Consider the following 20,135-nt stretch of genomic DNA (forward strand, 5'->3'; position numbering starts at 1 on the left):
ATGGTGTTTTTAAACAATTGTTGCGTCTGTCGGTCTCATATGGCTTCGACCTCTGTGCCTCACCTTTCTTCCTTCTCTCTCCTCAAGCCATGGGAAAATGGCTGCTGCCGCGTCATCATACCGCTCTCTCTGGCATCCCCAGAATGGCAACGGTGACGGTGTTTACCATGATTATCCTGAGGGCCTCCTAGGGTGCACGGGTGCACGCCACCCACGTCTTTATCCACGTCATGGCGGGAACCTTGGGGGCGTCTCCTCCAAGTGACGTCATCACATCCTGGTATTTAGCCTGCCCATCGTTTGCTAACAAACTGAGTTAGCAAGGATTGGACTGGATTGGAATGCCTTTGGTCTAAGCTGTTCTGCCGCTTCCTAGCTGCCACAGGAAGATCTCTCTCTGCCCTTCGGGGTAATTCATCTCTAACTTGGGAACCCGCTCCTCGGGGCACTTATGCTTTCTGTCAGGTACCGATCAGGGATACCGGGTACTCGCTCCTCGAGGGCCTGCTCTCCCTACTCTGGTGCCTGCATCAGTACTACTTCTGCCTGCCAGGATCTTCTTCAATACAGAAACCTACTTCAGTGAGTACTAACCCTTTCAGTCTGTCTCACCTCCAGCTTCAGCGCTCGAAGTCTACATCCGGGACCTTCCTCTGCTACCCTGCACTGCCTACCATCTATTCGAGTGTGCGACTGGTCTCCTCTGCTGAGGACCCCTGGACTGCTGCTACTGGTTACCTCACTGCTGCCTGCTCCCCAGGCAGTACCACCAAGTTGTTATGTTGGTCAGCCGAGGAGGCCGACCGAGCTTACCCCTTCTGGCCAAGGCTCAACACGCTCCGGATCCCAGGGGCCTGCCGTGACATTGAGGAGCCTACCCCTGCGGCCGGGACGCTGACACCACAGAAGCTCCACCCCTGATGTCCTCTAGATGCACGTGGCAAAGCCAGTCCCTTTCTTAAAGGGATCAGCGCGGGAAGGCATCTAACAACCAGGTCTCCGCCCCCTTCCTGAGGAGGTATTTAGTCTGCCCTTGTTTGCTAGCTCATCGAGTTAGCAAGGATCGTGTTGGATGGAAAGCCTCCGGTCTGAGCTACTCTGCTGCTTCCTTGCTGCCGCTGGAAGCTCTCTCTGCCCTTCGGGGTATTTCTCTAACTTGGGTACCCGCTCCTCAGGTGCCCTTTGCTTTCTTTCAGGTGCCTATCTGGGATCAGGTACTCGCTCCTCGAGGGCCTGCTCTCCCTGGCTCGGTGCCTATATTCAACTACTGCTGCCTGCTAGGATCTCCACCTATACAGCTACCAACTTAGTGAGTAATCTAACATTGTCAGTCTGTCTCATCTACAGCTCTGCTGCATTGGGAACCTGCACCCGGAACGCCCTATACTATCTCTGTGAGACGGGTCTTCTCTAGGGATGTGAATCGTTTTTGAACGATTAAAATTATCGTCAGATAATTTTAAAATCGTCCTAAATCATTAGAGTGCACGATACAATACAAATGCCCCCGATTTATCGTCAGGGGCATTTGTATTGTATCGTTAAATAGGGCACGGGAATTATTTGGGGGAGGGCGGGAAAACCGGCACACCAAAACAACCCCTAAACCCACCCCGACCCTTTAAAACCAATTTCTTACCCTTCCCCACCCTCCCGAAACCCCCCAAAATGATGTTACCTGGTGGTCCAGTGGGGGGGGGTCCCGGCGCGATCTCCCGCTCTCGGGCCATCGGCGCCATTTTGGCTGCCACTAATTAAAATGGCGCCGATGGCCCGATAAAAAAAAAAACCCACCCGACCCTTTAAATCAACCCCCCTTAGCCTCCCCCACCCTCCCGACCCGACCCATCGCTAATTTTTTTTTTAGGGAGGCCCGCGCCGTGAAAAAAAACAAAACCACCCGACCCTTTAAATCGACCCCCCTCTCTCGACCCCCCCAAAACCTTTTTAAGTTACCTGGTGGTCCAGGGGGGCCTCGGGGGGCCTCGGGGAGAGATCCAGGGGGGCCTCGGGGAAAGATTTCCCATTCCCAGGCATCAGCTGTTCTAAAAAAAAAATGGCGCCGATGCCCCTCTGCCCTTACCATGTGACAGGGTATCCGTGCCATTGGCCGGCCCCTGTCACATGGTAGGAGCACTGGATGGCCGGAGCCATCTTTACTCATCAGCCCCTATTATACTATGGGCTGATGAGTAAAGATGGCCGGCCATCCAGTTCTCCTACCATGTGACAGGGGCCGGCCAATGGCACGGATACCCTGTCACATGGTAAGGGCAGAGGGGCATCGGCGCCATTTTTTTTTTAGAACAGCTGATGCCTGGGAACGGGAAATCTTTCCCCGAGGCCCCCCTGGATCTCTCCTCTCCCTGAGGCCCCCCTGGATCTCTCCCCGAGGCCCCCCTGGACCACCAGGTAACTTTAAAAGGTTTTGGGTGGGTCAGGAGGGGGGGGGTCGATTTAAAGGGTTGGGTGGGTTGTTTTTTTTATCGGCGCGGGCCTCCCTAAAAAAAAAATTAGCGATGTGAATTGGAATCGGAAACGATTCCAATTCACATATCTTAACGATCAGATTTGGCCCCCCCCCCCCCCCCAGCCGAATCTGATCGTTAAGATGATCTGGCACACGATTCACATCTCTAGTCTCCTCTGCTGAGGGTCCCTGGACTGCTACCGCTGGATCACCTCACTACTGCCACCTCTGGTGGTATATCTCAAGCTATATAATAAAAGACAAATCTCTGTGTTTGCGTGTCTCGAGTCTAGCCTAGTACTGTGGTTCCTCATGGGGATCCTCCCCGTGGGAGTGGCCATCACCACAGTATCCAAGAATCCACTCAACCACCTCAAAGCCATAACAGATTGTTAACTCCATGGATTTGGCTCAGCTCACCGCATTGCAGGCCATTCCAGGTCTGGCCCAGAGAGGCCAAGAACATCAAAGGATTCTGGAGACACTGTCAATGGCTGTAGACTATCTGAATGCTCGACTGGATTCTCAAGCAGAGGAATTGAAGATACTCCAGTCTCTACCTGGCATTATTCAGAAGGTACAGAGTCTCCAGACTTCCTTGGAGCTAGTGATGACGGACGTTCAGTGTTTAACCCTCTGTCAGGACCTCCTGAAGCAATTTGATGCCTCTCCATCGTTAACTAGTTCTTCCGCTACCTCCGGATCTAATCATGCGGTAATTCCTCTTTCTAAACCGCCTTGCTACTTTGGAGATGCAAGACGCTGCCAAGGTTTTTTAAACCAATGCCATATGCACTTTTCACTTCAGCCCGCATTGTTCCCGAACAACTTGGTAAAGACTACCTTCATTCTTTCCCTCCTGGATGGAAGAGCCTTGGCGTGGGCTTCTCCATTATGGGAACACTCGGATCCTCTACTATCCAACTTGTCCCTGTCCGTTTCCGCCTTTAAGGAGATGTTTGAAGAACCCAGCAGGATACCAATGATGGGATCTGACCTGCTTCGCCTCCGGCAAGGGTCTCGGTCCCTCGGCGAATACGCTATAGAGTTTCGTACCATGGCTATTGAGTTAAATTGGCAGGGGAACTGTGTTAATGCCATGCTCCTGGAAGGATTATCTCCACAGATCAAGGACAAACTGGCAGCCCGGGAACTCCCCACTTCCCTTGAGGCCCTTATAAACCTCACAGGTAAGATTGATCGGAGTCTCCAGGAACGAGCCTGGGAGAGCCATGCAAGACAAGATGGTCGTGTTTCCGACCCTCTCCTTCTGTCAGAGGACCTTGTTTCTCCTGGAGAAGAACCAGTGCAGTTGGGTCGAGCCCATGTTTCGGCAGCTATAACCACCCGCAACCAGGATGTGTTGGTAACTCCCGATCCCCCGTCCTCACGTTTCCAGAACAAAAGAAGAAGCTTTGGTGTCCAAAGACTGCGGAAGTTGTTAACCGTGGTCTTACAGCAGCCTATTGGAGTGAATCCATTGGGTCACAAGACATCCAGGAACCTTAAATGCCACTAGACAGGTAGGCAGTGGGGGTGGGGGGCAAATCAGGGGTGAAATGGTTCATATATGCACGCTGCTTAATCCCCTGACCTAAAAACAGCCCTGGGAATGCCTCTTTCAAATCCAGTTAAAGGTATTACCCACTTCCAAAGCACCAGTATACTTTAATTTCTGTATGCAAGTATTTTTCTTTGTTTGTTAAATGAATAATCTACTTCACTGTTGAGAAACAAAACACGGGGAAAATTGTCTGGGGATAAAGTATGAGCAAAGATTATGCATAGTTTTGTGCATACAAATCTACAAATTTGGATGACTTCCTCAACTTAAACCCATGAGTGTTAGAGTGACTTCTAAAACTAGTGGTGCACCAGGTTGGGGGGGGGGGGGGGTGGAATGAGCTAGTATGCTGTGCCTGACATGCATGACAGGGTTAGTATGCTAGCCTTTTTCTCACACACACATACACACACACACACACACACACACACACACACACATACACCCCAACCAAAATAGCAAGCCAGACTGCATCCTTTTCCAAATATCAACCCAAATAACAACAAACCCACCCATACCTCAGACCCCTCACTGCCATAATATAATGATGTCTGCCAATACACACCCCTCACCCTTCTCCCCAGCTCACCCTGACACACCAAGGTCACTTGAATCCAGATCTCTCGACACCCAGAGGATTTCCACCCAACACAATAATAAAAACAAGCCCATAGTGATTGCCACCCTCACAGCCCTGATTGGCCAGTGACACAAGACCACGCCTGGATCCCCTGGTCCCCCTCCCTGGAAACTGATCTGTCCTCCCCACAGCCACATAATAAGGCTGACCAAATGTTGATCCTACTGGTGGCACAACCTCAAGGCTGCCGGGTCAACGATGCCCCCTCCCCCCCCCCCCCCCCCAATGCACCAACAAGACCACCCAGATCCAAATTCCCCATTTCTTCCCTGATACAACAAGGCCACCTCAATCCCTCAGGCTTCTCTTAGCCACCTGTATAGTCCTTGCTGGCAGGAAAAGAGGTACTAATCTCATGCTGTCACAAGAGTGCCATGTCAGAATTGCTTCCTACCTTCATACAGCCCATGTTTGCAATACGGAGTCATGGAGATGGAGTAGGAAATTAGTGTATATGTGGGCAAAGTGGTGGAATGTTACAAGTACTACCACTGCCTCTGAAAAAGCCAGATATAACATTTAGCATATATTAGACACAGAGTCATGGAAATTAAACACAGAAGACAGAGGTAACAAGGGTAAAGCAAGGCCATTTTTTAATTGTTACATGCACATTCATTTTAAAAACTTAAAATAATTGATAGAATAAAAAAATGTCAATCCTCAAAAGGTTCATTTATTCCAATAGCTAAACAAATCTTAAGGGCAATTTTCAAAACAGTCTAAGTGAAAAGGCCATAGAATTTTTGAGCCTGCAGTCATAGCAAACAATTTCTAAAGAAATATTTGCAAGGGCCTTCCATTTGAAAACTGATCCTACACAAAGTACCCATGGACACTTGCACCTGTTTTTAGGGATGTGCATTCTTTTAAACGAATTTGCAAAACAGAACAAATAAGGGTCAATTAGTTTCATTCAGAGGGCCACAAAATGAATTGAGGAGCCCCATGAATCACTTGAATCGTATTTGTTTAATTTTTTTAAAACTTCTGGTCGGGCCTAAGCCTAAGCCCGAGGCCAGGGCCTCGCCTAGGCCATAGGCCAATGCCCAAAGCAGGGGCCACGGCCTATGCCCAAATGTGATACTGGGGCTTTAGCTTAGGCTTGAAGCCAGGGCCTCGCCTAGGGCATAGGCCAAGGTCCAAAGCAAGGGCCATGGCCTAGGCCCAAGTGTGACACTGGGGTCTCAGTCTAGGCCCAGCTGACACTGGGGCCTAGGCTGAGACCCAAGCAAAGGCCCAGAACCCCCTGAAAAATTGCTTATGTGATCTCTCTGATATCTAAAGCTCGGCAAAGCCAGGTCCCGACATCTGGCCCTTGGCCTAAGCCAGGGCCTGGGACCAGGCCCAATGCTGCTTCCCAGCCTAGAGGCCGGGTTCTGATGCTGATTCCTTGGCCCAGACCCAGGCTGACATGTTGGAACCCAGCTCTACCCAAAGTCTGGTTTCTAAGGCCTGGACCTCAGCCTAGGCCAGGATCTGGGCCCAAGTGTGGTACTGCAGCCTGGCCTGGAACCATTACCATACAGCAAAATTTCTCCCTCTGTAGAGGAAGAAGTGCCAAAGTTAATTTACTATGGTGCGATCCCAGTGGATGGAATCATTAGAAGAAAGACCTAAGAAGAGGACCTCCGAGGCCTGACTTCCAAGCCTCAGCCTGATCTTAGCCCAAGGCCCAGGTTTGGGACGAGGAACCAACATCAGGACCTGGCCTCTGGGCTGGGCCGCAACATCTGGCCTGGTCCCAGGCCCTGGCTTAGGCCGAAGCCCAGGCTTTGAGACCAGCCACCGGATTAGGCCCCAGCCTCAGGCCTGGGTCTTGGCCGAGGCCCAGGTGTAGGGACCTGGCCTCTGGTTTAGGTATCTGGTTTAGGCTCCAGGATTGGGCCTAGGCTGAGGTGTCAGGACCAGGCCTCTAAACTTTGCCATTGCATAGAGCCTAGGCCAAGGTCGCAGCAACCTACCAAGGCTTTGGCCAATGCAAGGCTGAGGCTTCAGTCTGGTGCAGCCTTGCCAGCGGATCTTTGCGAGACCACGTAAGTGGGGCAAGAGGGGATCCTGGCCCTAGCGTTTTTCCTGGCAGGAGGGATGGGTGGTGGTGTCAGGAGATGCTGTTTCCTTTTTTTTGGTTTGTTTTGGCTTTTTTTTTTTTTATGTTTGATTCTTTTTTTTTTTTTTAAACAAAAAAAATGAATTAAACATTAAACAAATTGAAATTCATGGAGAAAAGGTCCCACGAAAACAAACGGGAAAACAAACAGAATTTTTTACCCCTGCACATTCCTACCTGTTTTTTCGTGCAGGCTAAATTTGGTTGGGATTAGCAAATAGGTTCACTATTTGCTAATCCTGCCCAAAAACATGCCTTGAGGATCATCTCCCATAACCCAGCTAAAAGTAAGCAATGAAGCATACTGTGGATCTACGCACCTATTTTTAGGAAGTTTAAGGGTAGGATGTTTTTCAAAAAACACATGTGCAAGTGTACATCATCCTATATGAGCCAGAAAGGCTTTTGAAAATTGCCCTTAAAAATGCACACATGACATCTCTATCATAGGACCCCACTTCTATGAGTACCAGAAATATTTGATCCATGTTGGGATTCATGGAAAGGTTTTAGGATTATCAGAAGGAAGGGAGGATTCTGATGGCACAGCATCTTCCCAATGGTGAAACATGATGACAGAAGGCTGACGTATTCCTAACAGATTTCAGACTCGGTATTATCGTGATTTACTGGCCGTCTTGTTTGCCGTGGAAGAAATTAACCAGAACCAACGACTGCTGCCAAACCACACCCTGGGCTTCCAGATCTTGGACTCTTGTCTTTCAGAAGTTGTTGCACTGCGGGACACTCTCCTACTACTGTCTGGGTGGAATCAAGCACTCCCAAATTATGAATGTGAGGATCATCCATCTCTTGCAGGCATCATCGGGGACATTTTCTCTGCGGTCTCTGAGGTTATGGCCAGGATACTAGGGGTTTATAGGATCCCACAGGTATGATATTCCTCTTTCCCTGTCTTTGTCAATGACCTGGTATGTTACCTCTTGACTCCATTTTGTCTGTGAAATCATCACTTCTTTCTGAATAAAGGCTCAGTTTTCACATTTTACACATTAACTTCAATTGAATGTACATCCCTAGAAGGAATTTAAATGCTTAAAGTTGGACAAAGGGCTTTATATCTATAAATAAGAATCTCTAAGAATCTCTATAGATGTAGATAGATAAGTTATTTCTTGGATGGATGTGCAGGCTGCATGTAAAGTTGCATGTACATATTTATGTATTTTATTTATTTATTTATTTGTTCTTATATACCGACGTTAGATCGAGATATCACATTGGTTCACATGAAACTGAGAAGGCAAATAAGACATGGGCTGCTTATTTTTATAGGCTAACATGGAGAACTTAACAACTTAGGAGATACAGAGTAATTTGGAAAGCTTAATAACTTAGAGTGCTTAACTTATTTTTACAGAGTGACTTAGAATACTTAACAGGCAAATAATTTTTACAAAGTGTGCTGATAACTTGGTGGCTTGACAGCTTGGACATGATGACTTAATTGAAGTTGAGCTTAAACATTATGAATTAAATTTGTTTTAGTTTGATATTAAAGTTAATTAAAGAGACCATTGTGAGTTATTTGTGTTAGTTACTGAGACCATTGATAGTTACTTATGTTACATTTATGTACATAATTAAGGGTGAGGGATCAGCTGGACACAATGGGCGAGAGGGTAGAGTTTCGAGTCTAGTGGAATTCTATTTATCAGCGAAGATTAGTTCGGACTCCTCTACTGGGTTCATGGAACTCCAGTAGGTGTGGGTGGGGTGGGCAAGGCTTTCAGGAAGAGCCATGTTTTGAGATGTTTTTTGAAGGATTGAGTTGATGGTTCGGTTCTGAGTTGTGGTGGAAGGGAGTTCCATAGGGTGGGTCCTGCTACTGATATGGCATGTTGCCTGACTGCTTTGGGGGGGGGGGGGGGGGGGGGGGGGGGGGGACAGTGAAGAGCCCTGATTCTGTGGACCAGAGAGTCCTTTGGGGGTGAAGAGGTGTAGGGATGTGTTTAGCAAGTTCATCTTGTTGTTGAGTTTTTTGTGGATGAGTGTTAAGGTTTTGTATTGAATTTGATTTGAATTTGTAATGAATATAACTATATACATTTATTTAACAACATTTATAGGCCTCCTTTCTGAATGAAATCAGGAAGCTTAGAAAAGTAGCATTGTACTATAGACAAAAACAATATAACATTTTAACACCCCTACCCTACCCCCATTCAGGGAGATGACTAAAGGCTGTTTTTTTTTTTTCAGATCAGCTACTCAGCAGAGCACCCAATGCTGAGCGATAAGTTCCAGTTCCCATCCTTTCTACGCACAATCCCTGTGAATATCCTGCAGCCCCAGGTCATAGCCGAACTGCTCCGACAATTCAACTGGACGTGGGTGGGGATTCTGACTTCCAACACGGACATCACTGAGCTAACCAGCAGGGTGATACTGCAGAAGGTGGTGGAGAATGGTGGCTGTGTGGCCTTCCTGGAGAAGATTGACAACCGCTACCCCAGCAAGATTCTGGCAAGGGTGGCAGGAGTGATTCGTCAGTCCTCAGTGAATGTTATTGTGTGTGATTGCTATGAAACACATCTGAAGCCGATCCTGGAGCTCCTCTCTTTCCAGAATGTCACCTCCAGAGTCTGGATCTTCTCATCAGAGTTGACCATCAGCCAACACATGTTCACCAGGGAATCATGGCGACTGCTCAATGGCAGCCTGGTGTTTGCTGCCTCCACCAGCAGTATACCTAGCTTCACTGATTTCCTGTTTCACATGAGGCCTTCTGCATACTCGCAGGACCCCTTCACCAAACTCTTCTGGGAAAAAGCATTTGGGTGTCGATGGGAGGGACAGAACATGAACAACATGGCATTCGAGGAAGACATCTTGCCATGCACAGGAGAAGAAGATCTCAAAGCACTGGACCCAGCACTCTTTCAGCTGAATGATTTAAGCCTTGCCTATCATGCTTACCTGGCTGTTTATGCTTATGCACATGCTCTGCACAACATGATTTTGGAAGGAGTCAAGGATGACACTTTTGGTATAGGAATCAGAATTCCTAATGTCAAAGCATGGAAGGTAGTTGTTATAATAATTACTGGTACTGTAATAGTGCTAAAATATAAGCAAGATACCAATGATGCTATCACTCGAACAGATGTGCGGACTGCATATTCCTTTTTTTCACACTGTATGAAAGCATCCATAGGCCAAAATATGTCACTATGTTGTCGTAGCTATTATTTAAAATAATTAATTGATTATACTGATCAAGGGAACATAGAAGGCCATGGACAGACCTGATGGCTAGTATTAATATGCAGAAATACTAAGTGACACTTTCAAGATCTCCCAGGAGTCAATGACTGAGCCAGGATTAGAAAAGAAGCACAAATCTCAAGGGTTACACAGAGAATTTGTAGCAACATTACAGTTCTCTTGACTTATATGTCAAATCTTGAGCAGCTAGATCACACCCTCCTTTGTAAAAATAGTATTCATATTTTTATTTATATAATGTTTATAATGTTATGAATGAAGGAAATGTGATACATGGTCAGATGTACCATGACTGTGTATCATGTATGGCAAAACTATTTTTTCCCCTTAGACTCAAGATGGAAAAAAAGAATATTAAACACATAAGAACATAAGAAATTGCCATGCTGGGTCAGACCAAGGGTCCATCAAGCCCAGCATCCTGTTTCCAACAGAGGCCAAAACACATTTGGTACTTCCTATTAAAAGAAACTTCCAAAGGGAATCTGAATCCAATTGGCTTCGAAAATGCACTATTTGAAAATGATAATTTAAAACTCTGAATCAGTGAGGCTCATCCTCAGCTTTATTTGGCACCATTGAAAAACTTGCAGTGTGATATCCCCTTCTGACTCCATTCACAGATGTTACTTACTTGTAGACTATCTTGTTGTATCAGGGTTCTCTGTCCCCCCGTGTCCATATCTCATTTATCCAGCAATCCAATATATGTTTATTATGAAAGTTCATTCCATGAGTTAGAGGAAAGGAAAACACAAGGAAAATAAGCCCTACTGCTCTCTGATTATTCCTCTGATTTGCGATGGTGCTCATCTGTAAGAAGAAGGAGATAACGGAAGGGATGATACTTGTCACCTCTCTGAAGTCAATTCAGTCCTGGTTTAGTCCATTTACATCCATGGACATATAAACCTTGTTACTTAGGGAAATCAGAGTGACAACTCCAGGCATTCGATGTGATAAAAACAGGACTGAATAAGCATTTTCAGGTTCACTAAATTGAGAGGATTGCCCTAGATGAAGGGGTGGGACTGCTGAGGGGATGATCAAAATAAAATGGAAGGCTGGGGCAATTAATAAGATCAGCATTCCTGAATCAGAGATTATTTACATATTCAGCATAATTCTTTTCCAATAGGTTCTCCGTTATCTGTGGGATGTGCATTTCACAATAGACTCTGGAGAGGAAATATTCTTTGATGTGAATGGAGATGTGCCGCCTGTCTACGACATCATGAATATACAAATAGGTACAGATGATACCAGCAAAGTAGTAAAAGTTGGTAGATATGATTCCAGGAAATCCCCAGGGGAGAAAACAGTTCTGAACATCACTGCCATCGTATGGAACCAAAACTACAATCAGGTGAGCAGTGAAGGTTATGCGATGCATTAAAGAATTTGGAAAAATCAGGTGTGAAAACAATGCAAAAGATTGCAAGAATGCATTTGGAACAATACATCTTTCTACCCAAGGCTTTGATTTCTGCAACATCTGGAAAAGTTTGTAACCTATCATTAAAATCATCCATTGTACCTGAAGACTGGAGGATAGCTAATGTAACCCCAATATTTAAAAAGGGCTCCAGGGGTGATCTGGGAAACTACAGACCAGTTAGCCTGACTTCAGTGCCAGGAAAAATAGTGGAAAGTGTTCTAAGCACCAAAATCACAGAACATATAGAAAGACATGGTTTAATGGAACAAAGTCAGCATGGCTTTACCCAAGGCCAGTCTTGCCTCACAAATCTGCTTCACTTTTTTGAAGGAGTTAATAAACATGTGGATAAAGGTGAACCGGTAGATGTAGTGTACTTGAATTTTCAGAAGGTGTTTGATAAAGTTCCTCATGAGAGACTTCTAGGAAAAGTAAAAAGTCATGGTACAGGTGGCAATGTCCTTTCGTGGATTACAAACTGGTTAAAAGACAGGAAACAGAGAGTAGGATTAAATGGGCAATTTTCTCAGTGGAAGGGAGTGGCCAGTGGAGTGCCTCAGGGATCTGTATTGGGACCCTTACTTTTCAATATATTTATAAATGATCTGGAAAGAAATACGACGAGTGAGGTTATCAAATTTGCAGATGATACAAAATTGTTCAGAGTAGTTAAATCACAAACAGATTGTGATAAATTGCAGGAAGACCTTGTGAGACTGGAAAATTTGACATCGAAATGGCAAATGAAATTTAATGTGGATAAATGCAAGGTGATGCATATAGGGAAAAATAACCCATGCTATAGTTACACAATGTTAGGTTCCATATTAGGTGCTACCACCCAAGAAAGAAATCAAGGCGTCATAGTGGATAACACATTGAAATTGTCGGTTCAGTGTGCTGCGGCAGTCAAAAAAGCAAACAGAATGTTGGGAATTATTAGGAAGGGAATGGTAAATAAAACAGAAAATGTCATAATACTTCTCTATCGCACCATGGTGAGACCCCGCCTTGAATACTACGTACAATTCTGGTCGCCACATCTCAAAAAAGATATAATTGCGATGAAGAAGGTACAGAGAAGGGCGACCAAAATGATAAGGGGAATGGAACAGCTCCTCTATGAGGAAAGGCTAAATAGGTTAGGACTTTTCAGCTTGGAGAAGAGACGGCTGAGGGGGGATATGATAGAGGTGTTTAAAATCATGAGAGGTCTAGAACAGGCAGATGTGAATCGGTTATTTAGTCTTTCAGATAATAGAAAGACTAAGGGGCACTCCATGAAGTTAGCATGTGGCACATTTAAAACTAATCGGAGAAAGTTCTTCTTCACTCAAAGCACCATTAAACTCTGGAATTTGTTGCCAGAGAATGTGGTTAGTGCAACAAGTATAGCTGTGTTTAAAAAAGAATTGGATAAGTTCTTGGAGGAGAAGTCCATTACCTGCTATTAATTAAGTTGACTTAGAAAATAGCCACTGCTATTACTAGCAATGGTAACATGAAATAGACTTAATTTTTGGGTACTTGCCAGGCTCTTATGGCCTGGATTGGCCACTGTTGGAAACAGGATGCTGGGCTTGAAAGACCCTTGGTCTGACCCAGTATGGCATGTTCTTATGTAAGTTATCAATCCACAGTAGTACATTGCCTCCTATCCAATTACTCTTTAATTTTCTGAGCCTCTCATGAGGGACTTTGTCAAAAGCCTTTTTAAAATATAGACACACTGTATCAACCGACTCGCCCTTGTACAAATATTTATTCATTTCTTCCAAAACAAATAGATTTGTAAGACAAGGCTTCCCTCTCCTAAAATCTTGTTACTCCGCCCCATTAATCTGTGACTATCCATATTGTCAGTAATTTTGTTCTTCAGAATAGTTTCTAATGTTTTACCCAATACTGATGTCACACTCACTGGTCTGTAGTTTCCCACATAAGCCCTGGAACATTTTTTATAAATGTATCTTATGTTGGCCACTCTCCAGTCCTCAGATATCATAGCTGATTTGAATGAGAAGTTAGAGATTACTAATAATAAACCTGTAATTTCATCTTTTAGTTCTTACTGTGTAGAATCCAATCCAGTTTGTCAGTTTGCTCTATCACATTTTCACTGTGATTTGTTTCAGTTCCTCTAAATTCTCACCCTCAAAGAATGTGTCCTATGTACCAATGCCCTCCTCAGTATGGACCGAAGTAAATAATTCATTTAGCTTTTCTGTTATAGCCTTATCTTCCCTGAGTGTCCCTTTATCTCCATACAATGCTGTACATCAAAATGGCACCATCCACTGGGGTGACTGCACCGGAGTTAGTTAAGTCCAGCTCAACCCCAACGCACGGCATCAGTTTACGAAGAAGGAAGACAGAAGAGGACCACTTCATCAGAACTTCGAGGCATGTGCCTTACCCTAGACCGAGACCCAGGCATTAGGACCCAGCCTCCAGGCTAGGCCCCAGCATCGAGCTTAGGCCTAGGCCTGAAGCATTTCTTTCCAACCAATACAACGAGTAAGGTTTGTTTCATTTGGGAAGCCCCCAGTTTGTATGCGGGCCCCCCAAATGAAACGAATTGCCCTTAATCATTGTGTTTTTTAAATTAGTTTGAAATGATTGCACAAGCCTACTGCACACTGAGCTGAGGATTTCAATTTGTTGTCCCCATGAACTCCAAGTTTCTTCCCCTCAGTGATGACTCCGAAAAGTAGCTGGGATTATTTTTCTCTATGCGCAACATTTTGCACTTTTCCAAATTAAATGTCATCTGCCATCCAGAAGCCCAGTCTCCTAGTTCCACAAGGTCCTTCTGCATTCATCCCAGTCCACTGTTGTTTTAGCAACTTAAGTAATTTTGTCATCTGCAAATCTGATAACCTCACTCATTTTTCCCTTTTCCAGATCATTTATGAATATGTAAAACTGGTTCTCTACCAATGACATTTCTCCATTTCTCCATTTGAATGTTTAGTTCTGTGCTATGTTAATTTCTTTTAACCATTTTTCCTTCCACAGTAGGACAGTGTGTTTTATACCATGATGAGGGGTTTTGTCAAATGCATATTCAAAATTCAGATATACTACATCAATTGGATCTCCTTTATCTACATGTTTATTTACACCTTCAAAAAAAATTTAAATATTGGTAATGCAAAACTTCCCATTACTAAAACCATACTGACTTTTCCCCCATATATATCTAGAGTGGCTAGAGAATGGAAAAGAAGACCCAGGATGCCTATGGTAAATTTAAATGTAACATTTCTGACATGGCAGTAACCTGCACATAGCAGCAATTACAACCAGCTATAGCTATATTCAAGGGATCATCTGGGCATATCTTAAAGTAAAGATATGATTTTGCTATTTGCATTACTTCAACAACATTTGATGAAGGTCACACAAGAGGAGTTTAGGGCATGGATATTCCATTCTTGTGCTCCTACAGCTGAGGTAGTCCCTCTCATCACCCCGAGAGAGAATGAATAAATAATACTAGGAGGCAAAAGTCTGGTCATCATCTGCTTTTATGACTTGGATAGGGCCTTTTATGTTTAGGATAACCTGAATGAAGCAACAATTAGAACCCTAAACACCTTGCTGGGCATACTGGATGGACCATTTTGGTCTTTATCTGTCAACATTTATTATGCTATTGCGAACAAATGTTTATATTCACTCAATATAATATTTTTCATAGAACATTAAGACCCATTTTAATGTTCATGCAAAAACTTTTGTCAACTTGCATGAAAAACTATTTTAACAAAAGTTTTATACATATAGGGAAAAATAACGATGTTGGGTTCCATATTAGGAGCTACCACCCAGGAAAAAGATCTAGGCATCATAGTGGATAATACTTTCAAATCGTCGGCTCAATGTGCTGCGGCAGTCAAAAAAAGCAAATAGAATGTTAGGAATTACTAGGAAGGGAAACGGAAAATGTCATAATGCCTCTATATCGCTCCATGGTGAGACCGCACCTTGAATACTGTGTACAATTCTGGTCGCCGCATCTCAAAAAAGATATAGTTGCAATGGAGAAGGTACAGAGAAGGGCAACCAAAATGATAAAGGGGATGAAATAACTCCCCTATGACGAAAGGCTGAAGAGGTTAGGGCTGTTCAACTTGGAGAAGAGACGGCTGAGGGGGGATATGATAGAGGTCTTTAAGATCATGAGAGGTCTTGAACGAGTAGAGGTGAATCAGTTATTTACACTTTTGGATAATAGAAGGACTAGGGAGCACGTCATGAAGTTAGCAAGTAACACATTTACGACTAATCAGAGAAAATTCTTTTTCACTCAATGCACAATTAAGCTCTGGAATTTGTTGCCAGAGGATGTGGTTAGTGCAGCTGGATTCAAAAAAAATTTGGATAAGTTCTTGGAGGAGAAGTCCATTAACTGCTATTAATCAAGTTGACTTAGGGGCAGATTTTCAAAGGGGTACACACGTACCCCCCGAAACCCTGCCCCAAGTTCCCCCTGCGCGCGCTGAGCCTATGTTGAATAGGCTCGGCGGCGGGCGCAAGCCCCGGGACCTGCAGAAGTCCGGGGCTTTCCTGGGGAGGCGTGTCGGGGGGGGGTGTGCTGCGGCGGCGCATTATCCAGGGGCAGGGACGAGGGCGTGGTTCCGGCCCGGGGGCGTTTCGGGGGCATGACCGAGGCCTCTGAAACCACTCCCGAGCCGGGGAATCGTGCGCCGGCCACGCCTGCCTCAGGCAGGCGTAACTTTTCTAACAAAAGTGGGGGGTTTACATAGGGCTGGGGGTGTGGGTTAGGTAGGGGAAGGGAGGGGAAGGTGCGGGGGGGGGGGGGGAACGGAGGCAGGCTGCGCGGCTCGGTGCATGCAGCCTGCCGATTTTGGGCAGCCTTGCCTGCGCCATCCCCGGATTTTAAAGGATACGCGCGGCTATGCGCGTATCTATTAAAATCCAGCTTACATTTGTTTGCGCTTGGTGCGCGAACAAAAGTACGTGAGGGCATAATTTTTAAAACTCTACCCCTTAGGGCAGAGCTTTCCAAACTGTGTGTCGGGACACGTTAGTGTGTCGCCTGCAGTGTGCAGGTGTGTCGCGCAAGCCCGGTCAACTCTGATGCGAGTTTGGGCTTTCTTTTTCTAGAGATTCACTTTTTTTTTTCAGTTTATGGGTTGCTTATTATTGGGTGATTTTTGCTGTCAATCGCGTTTTTTGGGGGGGCTTGGTGGGTGGAACGAGCCCAGCCATCCTTGCATTGGCTGCTGCTGCCGATGAGGCCTGGCCATGAGGAGTACTGACTGCAAGCAGCAGTGTCTGGTGATCATGGAAGGGAGTGAAGCACTTAACTGGCATCAATCAAAAAGACGAGGTACATGAGTGTGGGGGCCAGACATGTGCTGGGGAGAGAGAGATGAGTGAGTGGGGGGCATACGTGCTGGGGGGACAGGCATGTGCTTGAGGGGGAGAGATATGAGTGTGTGGGGGCCAGACATGTGCTGGGGGGAGGAGAGAGATGAGTGTGTGGGGGACAGACAATTTGTTTTATTATTGTTTCTCATAAATTATAACAATCTTGGAATATATATTTTTAATATAAATTTAAGGTTTTCATGAGATAGGTTGTGTCGTGAAACATTTTATTTATGTATATATTTAAGGAAACATACATAATTTGTCGAAATATGTTTCGTTCGTTTAACCTTTAACCTCTGGTTTACTAGTAGATTGAATTACCGTGTCGTGAAATTATGTTTGTCTAAAAGGTGTGTCACCAACATGAAAAGTTTGGAAAGCTCTGCCTTAGGGAATGGCCTCTGCTATTACTGGCATCAGTAGCATAGGATCTTCTTGGTGTTTGGGTACTTGCCAGGTTCTTGTGGCCTGGTTTTGGCCTCTGTTGGAAACAGGATGCTGGGCTTGATGGACCCTTGGTCTGACCCAGCATGGCAATTTCTTATGTTCTTATGTTCTTATAATACTTTAATTTCTAATCCTTTTTCTATTCTTTTAATCTCTAATCTGTAATCCTTTTTCTATTCCACAGACACCTCGTTCTGTCTGCAGTGAGAGCTGCTCTGTTGGATACAGGAAATCTGCCAGAATGGGGCAGTCCAATTGTTGCTTTGATTGCATCCCCTGCTCCCCTGGAGAAATAGCAAATGAAACTGGTGAGTCACCTCTTGTCTTTCTGTGAGACAGATTGTGAAACGCTGCGTGTTTGACTTCCCAAGGCTACCATGTAGCATACCCCAGGCTTGTCATAGATGACTCTGTCTGAATCATTTTGGTTACAACAATCACAATTATCAGGAGAAGTTGGGAAATATAATCCAAACAAAATCAATCCTCAGTAAAGCAAATCAAATACATTTTGTCAGGCTAATTCATCAGAGGAAACGTTTTAAGATTGTGGCTCTCATGTCTAAATTTCAGGCAATCAGCATTATGAATATAATCATTGGTCAGAAATGCCTGCAGATTATATGATGTAGATTAACAACAACCAGCAAAGATTATTCAAAACAGCAAAATTCACATGTGAGGTTAGTGCCCAGAATAATAGTGCAATATTGTAACAGTTCCTTATCTGTAATGCAAGCACGATTAAAGGCTAAAGTTGCTCAATGCCTAGGATTTGTCTAATACAGAAGAAAAACAACATGGCCAGCATTTCACTGGGAGGCTCCTTAAAGACATATCTAAATATGGAACGCATCAAGACAAAGCTAGATTACGCGAACTGCTCAAGCTCTAGCACACGCGAATAACACATTCTGAGATGCACCGAATGATACAGTGTGCTGTTGAATTGACTATTAATGTCTGGTAATCAATTACAACAATATTGACTACAGCAGTACACTGACTGGCGCTTTTATCCAGCGACCATGTGATACTTCTCTATACACTCTATGAAATTAATCGAAAATTCCTATTATATGAAGTAGAGCCCCTGATGCAGCCCCATTCTGAGAGAGCGAAACTCGGCCTGAGTCGGGCTTTTTAAAGATATTCATTTCCACAATAAAGAATGCAAAATTGGGACATTTTGGCTTCTAATTCTCATCTTGTTGCCCCCAGAATGCCACGTCATTATCCAGCTAAATTTTAGCCAGGAATAATATGTACTAATTAAATGGAATTTCTTAAGCCTTTTACAGTTATAGCACAGATGAACAGATTGTGTCATTAGTTTGAGAGCTGTGACTTGTGTTTCTTCTCTGCTTCAGATACAACTGAATGTTGGAAATGTCTAGAAGACCACTGGTCCAATGAGAGTCGCGATAAGTGCCTTCCAAAAGACATTGAATTTTTATCCTTCCAGGAACCCCTTGGAGCAGCATTGGCTGCTGTTGCCATTAGTCTATCCTTGCTTACGGTCCTCATCCTTTTCATCTTTGTCCGGTTCCAAGACACGCCAATTGTGAGAGCCAACAACCAGGGTCTTAGCTATCTCCTCCTCTGTTCCCTTGCTCTCTGTTTCCTCTGCTCTTTAACATTTGTTGGCTTACCCATGAAGCTTACCTGCATAGTTCGTCAGCCTTCCTTTGGTCTCATCTTTACAATCAGTGTTGCTTGTATACTGGCAAAAACTGTTACGGTGGTCATTGCCTTTAAGGCTGTCAACCCCCACAATCACCTCAGAAAATGGGTGGGGCCAAAGATACCCAATCTTATTGTTCTTTTCTGTTTCCTCATTCAACTACTTATCTGCACTTATTGGATTTCAAGCCACCCTCCTTTTCCAGAGAATAACACCAGAACAGAAAGAGAGAAGATAATTGCTGAATGCAATGATGGGTTGACCATACTCTTCTACTGTATGCTGGGATATATGGGCTTCCTGGCCATCATTAGCTTCATTGTGGCCTTCCTGGCTAGGACATTGCCTGACAGCTTCAATGAGGCCAAGTTTATCACCTTCAGCATGCTGGTCTTTGTGAGCGTCTGGCTGTCTTTCATTCCTGCTTATCTCAGTACACAAGGGAAGTACTTGGTCGCAGTGGAGATCTTCGCCATCCTATCCTCTGGTGCAGGGCTGCTTCTGTTAATCTTTCTCCCCAAGTGTTACATTATTCTTCTACATCCAGAGATGAACACCAAGGATAACTTAGTAGGGAGAAATGCAACACGGATATAAATTCTGTGTTACATGGCAGAAACTGAAAGGTCTATTGGTTTGGCACAATGGATAAAGAACTTTTAACCTCATGGACTGGATGGCTCAAGTAATTATGCTCAATATCAAAAAGTCAGGAGAGATCTCTTATAAATGAGGCTAATTAATTGAGATATCATATAGTGTGTTAAAGATGGAATTCTCAATATGACAATATGCTCTTTCATAATCATTTACATTAAATTATTTCTTGTTGGTTCTTTGGTCAAATGAACAAATAAAATGGATTTTGTGGCAACTTTGTTTTTAGCCAGTTCTATTCAATGTAACCAGTCCCAATAGCTTTTAGCTTTTGATAATGATGATCAAAATGGCTAAAATGCTGGAAACAATCTTAGCAATCTTTTTCAGATCATTTAGCTCTAGATGGTTCTGGGAGTGGGTGCAAATAAACAAGGTCTTTCATGTCTTAGACTGAATGGAAATAAAGCTCAAACAATAAATATGTTAGGGATGTTCATTTTTTTTTATTGAGTAAAGAATCAGAGGTCTAT

At 44.4% G+C, this 20,135-nt stretch overlaps 1 protein-coding gene across 1 annotated transcript; it reads left to right on the plus strand.

The window, feature by feature from the left end:
• Positions 1 to 5,217: 5,217 nt before the first annotated feature.
• Positions 5,218 to 19,602, plus strand: LOC115081083 (vomeronasal type-2 receptor 26-like). Its single transcript, XM_029585594.1, has 6 exons — positions 5,218 to 5,243; positions 7,386 to 7,677; positions 9,008 to 9,832; positions 11,172 to 11,399; positions 17,506 to 17,629; positions 18,692 to 19,602. The coding sequence occupies exons 1-6, from the start codon at positions 5,218 to 5,220 to the stop codon at positions 19,600 to 19,602; spliced, it is 2,406 nt and encodes an 801-aa protein (XP_029441454.1).
• Positions 19,603 to 20,135: the final 533 nt, after the last annotated feature.

This window comes from Rhinatrema bivittatum, chromosome 19, assembly GCF_901001135.1.
Source record: "Rhinatrema bivittatum chromosome 19, aRhiBiv1.1, whole genome shotgun sequence".
NCBI classification, from domain to species: Eukaryota; Metazoa; Chordata; class Amphibia; order Gymnophiona; family Rhinatrematidae; genus Rhinatrema; species Rhinatrema bivittatum.

Coding starts and splice junctions, on each gene's coding strand:
- LOC115081083 (XM_029585594.1), top strand. CDS start 5,218: ATGGAAATTAAACACAGAAGACAGAG. Junction 7,678..9,007: donor GGGTTTATAGGATCCCACAG/GTATGATATTCC, acceptor TTTTTTTTTCAG/ATCAGCTACTCAGCAGAGCA. Junction 17,630..18,691: donor AGAAATAGCAAATGAAACTG/GTGAGTCACCTC, acceptor TCTCTGCTTCAG/ATACAACTGAATGTTGGAAA.